This window comes from Triticum aestivum, chromosome 2A (genome assembly GCF_018294505.1).
Source record: "Triticum aestivum cultivar Chinese Spring chromosome 2A, IWGSC CS RefSeq v2.1, whole genome shotgun sequence".
In the NCBI taxonomy this organism is placed as follows: domain Eukaryota; kingdom Viridiplantae; phylum Streptophyta; class Magnoliopsida; order Poales; family Poaceae; genus Triticum; species Triticum aestivum.
In genome coordinates this window covers 430,475,482-430,481,364 of record NC_057797.1, presented here as the reverse complement: position 1 = coordinate 430,481,364, position 5,883 = coordinate 430,475,482, and the positions used below count along the sequence as shown (strand labels likewise).

Sequence of the window (5,883 nt, the reverse complement as noted above, 5' to 3'; positions counted from 1 at the left end):
ACCAAATAAATTTCATTCTTCATCTGAATAAAAAGGTGTTGATTAGTTCATCTATACTAGTAATACTTGAAGATAGCCGCTATAAGGTTGTAAATAGCCGCTATATATAAAGTCACCTAAAACCAAAGTTGTAAATGCCGCTATAAGGTTTTGAGCTTGTAGTCGTCGCTAGGCGATATACGGATCTGGACTTTTATTATTTCTAGTATTCGTTGTACTACCATGATTGAAAATGAATATATGGAAAGTTTTTTCAAAAAATAAAATAAATAAATTTATATTCATGTTATTCTCCAGTAAAGTAAAAAAGAAATGGACCATAACCGTTATAGCCACTCTATAGCTATTTGAGCTGCTATTTGGATTTGGCGTAGCTGGTTATTTAAAACAATATATGCGAAAAACAAGCTCCAGTTCCGAACAGGCTGCTAGTATTCCATGCGACCGCAGCAGGAAGGAAGCAGGTGTACATATACATCTCCCCCTCCGCTGTGATTTGACGTGAGAAAGAGGATCGCCACCAGCCACTCACACGCACAGCCCGGCTAGCTAGCTCCCCCACCTTTCCCTTCCCTTCCACTCCGCGTCCATCTCCCTCTCCGGCCCATTAATATCCACCTCCCTCCCTCTCCCAAGCCGCCATTACTGCCGTACACGGAGCTGCGAGGCATAGAGAAGAGATCTCTATCGGTTGAGCTCTATTTTTCTCTCTCTTCTTACGAGCTAGGGTTTGTTAATTTGCTCATGGATCAGAGCAGCTTTGGGAATCTCGGAGCTGGAGAAGGGGGCAGCAGCAGCTCCAAGGCTTCTTCATCCTTCCTGCAGCTGCAGCCACTGTCGACAACGACGGTGGCTTCCGGGCGAGGCCCGATGGGCGGAACGTACTACGGCACGCCGCTCGCGTTGCACCAGGCCGCCGCAGCCGCCGGGTCGTCGCAGTACCAGTTCCACCACCACAAGAGCAGCGGCGAGGAGATCTCGCAAGCGGAGGCTGAGGCCATTAAGGCCAAGATCATGGCGCACCCCCAGTACACCGCCCTCCTCGTCGCCTACCTCGACTGCCAGAAAGTACATATATTATACGCTCATGAAAATTGCTAATTTCATTAATCCAACGGCTCGACTGTATCAGCAAGCATGATATATACCCGTTTTTCTTTTGCGTGATTCGCAGGTCGGTGCGCCGCCGGACGTGCTGGAGCGGCTGACGGCCATGGCAGCGAAGCTTGACGCCCACCCGCCGGGCCGGCTGCACGAGGCTCGCGACCCAGAGCTCGACCAGTTCATGGTACGTCTTCTTCTTCCCCGATTCCGATCACACACACCATGCCATGGCCGTTTAATTCTTCATCCGCCGATTCTTGTTCCAGCTAGTACTAAGAACGAACTGACTCCTTGTGCTAGTGAAATTGCAGGAGGCGTATTGCAACATGCTCGCCAAGTACAGGGAGGAGCTGACGCGGCCGATAGAGGAGGCCATGGAGTTCCTCAAGCGAGTGGAGGCGCAGCTCGACTCCATCACCGGCGGTGGCCACGGCTCCGCGCGCCTCTCCCTTGCCGGTAAACCATCCCTTCCATGACCCATCCCATCTACTAGTACATGCTTGCCGGATGATTGAGGTGGTTGCCTTGGATCATAGCCATTGTTAGCCTGTTCTTAATTAACCCGTGTATTAGTTTATGATGGGAGGGCTTGGAAAGAGAATGGCAGAGACCTTTCCTTTGTGTGCACTAATAAATTATTACCACTAGTTAAACTTAATTAAGTAGTAGTGACTGATTAGTTAATCAACTAATAATCTGAAGCTAGCTTCGGTTGGCATGGAGGGCACAGTGAGGAGCCATGTCTCATGGTTCTCCTCCTCTCGTTTAGGATTATCATATTGCATATGCCTAATTGAGCACACTACACATGCTAGCTTTTCAACTAATCCCTTTTTTAATTTTTAATCCCTTCTTTCTCTCCTTTTTCTTTTCCTTTCACTTCACGACAAGACACTAGAATCCATTGTGTTAAGGTTCCAAGGCTGCTAGTTTGCAGGAGAGTCATCGATCTCCATGCATGAAGCTTCAAATCATCTCTTCTTTTCTTGCACCAGCTACTAGCATGGAAAACATATATAGTTGATTAATTTTCTTACAGATCATCACAGAAGCCTTGTGAAAACTCCATTATAGCTAGCAAGCTAGCTAGATCACCAGTGTTCCAGTCTCGCAAAAAGAAGTGTTCCAGTACTGTTCCAAGGACTAGTCCGTATATTTTTTGCTCTTTATTGTTCTTCCAGCTCTACAGCTTGGGTGCAGTGCAGGGTGCAGCACGGATGTGCTGGCGGTCGTGTCTTCCGGGGGGTATTCAAGGGGCACTATTCTGCTTGTGGGTAGGACATGTACATTAGTACATATATACAGTGTGTGGGTAGATTTAGCAGAATAATGGGGATATCTGATGCACTGTTGCCAGGGTACGACTACTGTGTTCTTCCTATCTCCATGGTTGTGGTATGCATGCATTCCAAGGAGATCAACAGCTCAAGGTGTTATATATTGTTGTGGTATATATGTGTTCAGAGAATAATTCCTTGTGTACAGAATAATGGCCATGTAATTAAGGCACATTACAAAATGCATAAACTAATAATATGTCATTATTATCATCTTACACACACACACACACACACACACACACACACACACACACATATATATATATATATAGGACTCCTCTTCTGTACTCCTGGGAGTATGTACTCTCATTCTCAATATACCTCATATACGCATTAATTATACCTCTTTATTATTCTCAATATACTTCATTAAATATTCTAAGATACCCCAATACGAGTTTTGTTAAAAAAATATCATCTGCGATGTACTTTTTGTCATATACCTTTTTCACATACAAACACATCAGTATATACGTAAACATTTAAAAATATGTAGACTCACATGAATTTTTTCATGGAACTCATTTTGGGGTATCTAATAATTACTAATGAAGTATATTAAAAATAATAAAATGATATAAAAGATTCATCTATGTGGTATATGAGAAGCGGGAGTACGTACTCCCAGGAGTACACAACCATTTTCCTATATATATATAGGACAAATGTTTTCTACCACCAGTGGTAGTTACCACCACTTATATACAGATCAACATTATAAGTCAAAGTGAGAACATTTTAACTGCAACTTGAACTAAATGTTTCATCTCTTAGGAGGTGTAAACTATCGGATCCACCCTACTCGCCTCGTAGGTGAATTGCGCGTAGAGTAGTATTCAGGGAAAAGAAATTCTTGAAGCTGTTTTTTTTAAATCAGCATAATACATATATGATTTCTCAAAGACATGGAACATTAGAATCTCAACAAATTTGGTGAAAAATCTAGATCTTGTTTATTCAGAAACTACGTTTTTTTTCGAGAAGGAGGATTATCCCTGGCCTCTGCATCAAATTTAGCAACTACGTATTATTTATTTTATTGGTTACAGTTTCAATTGTCTGTTTGTTGAATGTGCACACAGAACAATATATGGTGCACGTGGAGAGACAATGAACTAGTTTTGTCCTCCTATTCTTCTAGTACCTCTAATATCATTTGAGCTAACCATGTGTCAATTAAGAGATCAAACAAGTGAGGTTTAAGGGATGCCGAGGCTTGGTGCCTGAGCGCCCCTCCATCCATCCTTAGCGGTCTGTTTAAGGTGCATGCACACCAATTTAAGGTTGCACAGATTAAACAAATTAAAATTAGGGTAACATATTGTAGACATTTTGTTTGAGGGAATTTTAGAAAAAACGTTATTCAGGAAATATTGAGGACATTTCTTGGGATTCCATTCCATTCAAGTCATTCAACAAAATATTATTATTCTTATCTGTAGATCCACTATTATTCTCGCACATCCGAACTGAAGTTATGGTCAAACAATATTTGTTTATTCTTAAGGCGATCTTCACTATATTCAATTATATTGTGCCTAGATAATGTTTAATATAAGCAATTGGGTTCCTCTGATGGTATGGTGCACATTTTGTCTCTTTCCTTTGGTTTGCTCATTTTCATTTACTACTTTGGTGTAAGATATATATAGTTTGGCAAATTTCTTAGAAAACAGTCAATTTTGTAATATTTTTTCTTCCAATATTCATCGTGCCATGCAAAAACAATTACTCCCTCAGTCCCATAATATAGGAGTGTTTTTGACACTACATTAGTGTGAAGAAAGCTCTTATATTATAGGACGGAGGGAGTATATTGCAGGGCAACTGCTTTGCTACCCTGACTCCCTGAGCATCTATAAAATCAGTCTTATGTGGAAACAAATATCTTTGAAAAACATTGGATCAACTACAGCTTACAAGACTATAGCTATAGTTGCTGGCTTTCCTCTGTTTTGTGATACGTTCAAATAAACACTTCGGAACTGGTCTATCAGGTAATGGTCAGATTGGTATCAGTTTCAACTGACAAACCATGGCCTTTTCGGTCCGATTCGGTCTTATTCAGCTCATTGCAAAGTCCAGCTAATTGGGACTGTAGCCACACTACTAGATGTCCAAAATTACACTGTTACACTCGAATCCTGCATGCATTCCTAAAATGATAGATTTGTTTATAGACAAGCGATGGGCTTTCTGAATACTGCAACCACCCCATTGTTGTCCGACATGGTGGAGACTGAAAGTCTGAAACCAGGTCTGGCCGTGATAACCATTCTGATCTCGACAACACACGTGTATCTTACCATTACCAATTTTTTACCTACAGATGGCAAATGTGAAGGCGCTGGCTCTTCTGAGGATGAAATGGACGCTAGCGGGCGTGAAAATGAGCCGCCAGAGATAGACCCACGCGCTGAGGACAAGGAGCTCAAGTACCAGCTTCTGAAGAAGTACAGTGGCTACCTGAGCAGCCTCCGGCAAGAGTTCTCCAAGAAGAAGAAGAAGGGGAAGCTCCCAAAGGAGGCCAGGCAGAAGCTACTTCACTGGTGGGAGCTGCACTACAAGTGGCCTTACCCCTCGGTATGATAAATGCTTCCATCCCTTAAAATTTACGGGTTTTTTTTTTCTTTTCTGTTCCACTCATTTCGGAGCCGCATGTAATTTCCATCAAAATGAAAGCTGCGTTATGTATCGAGTGTAGGAGACAGAAAAGATCGCGCTTGCGGAATCGACAGGGCTAGACCAGAAACAGATCAACAACTGGTTCATTAACCAGAGGAAACGGCATTGGAAACCGTCTGAGGACATGCCGTTTGTCATGATGGAAGGATTCCACCCACAGAATGCCGCTGCCCTCTACATGGACGGTCAGTTCATGGCTGACGGCATGTACCGCCTTGGTTCGTGAACCTACTTGAACAATTGATCTGGCGAAAGGTGATTGTCACATTGGAAAAGATATCTGTATTCAGCACTGGTTAAAATACATGGACATTGTTATTGAATTTTTGGGACCTTCCCGGATTCACAGGCTCGCTCTAGTTTCAGTGATGGCATATAGTTCTCCCGTAATGTTGTAAATTTCGATTCGATGGGTTGCAGTTTAGATGTATTTGGATCTCCTATTTGATATGATTGTATGTTTCAGATTTGTGAAACATGTTCAAAGTTGCCTATCTGAATCACTTATGTACATTGGTTTTTCTGTTAACAGTTGAGGTGGATATGGTCACGATAACGTGTATATTGTATGAAAATTTCAGCAGCTTTAAAGTTGTATAATTCCTTAGCGTTACCCAGTTGAATAGGCTGTAGCCAAAATTTCATCCATCATGAACTGTCTAAGATTTCCCTGTGGAATTTCTGAAACACCTAATGATCCAAATTTATAGAGAAAAGTATCAACATAAGAAAATCAAATAAATACAGTACACGT

At 42.0% G+C, this 5,883-nt stretch overlaps 1 protein-coding gene across 2 annotated transcripts; it reads left to right on the top strand.

The window, feature by feature from the left end:
• Positions 1–500: 500 nt before the first annotated feature.
• Positions 501–5,658, top strand: LOC123188905 (homeobox protein knotted-1-like 12). Of its 2 annotated transcripts, XM_044601184.1 has the most exons (6): positions 501–690; positions 759–1,068; positions 1,175–1,288; positions 1,416–1,560; positions 4,774–5,027; positions 5,149–5,658. In XM_044601184.1, the coding sequence occupies exons 2-6, from the start codon at positions 871–873 to the stop codon at positions 5,353–5,355; spliced, it is 918 nt and encodes a 305-aa protein (XP_044457119.1). In that variant the 5' UTR covers positions 501–690; positions 759–870; the 3' UTR covers positions 5,356–5,658. The 2 variants fall into 2 exon arrangements, with proteins under 2 accessions (XP_044457119.1, XP_044457118.1); XM_044601183.1 differs by having other exon boundaries at positions 501–1,068.
• Positions 5,659–5,883: the final 225 nt, after the last annotated feature.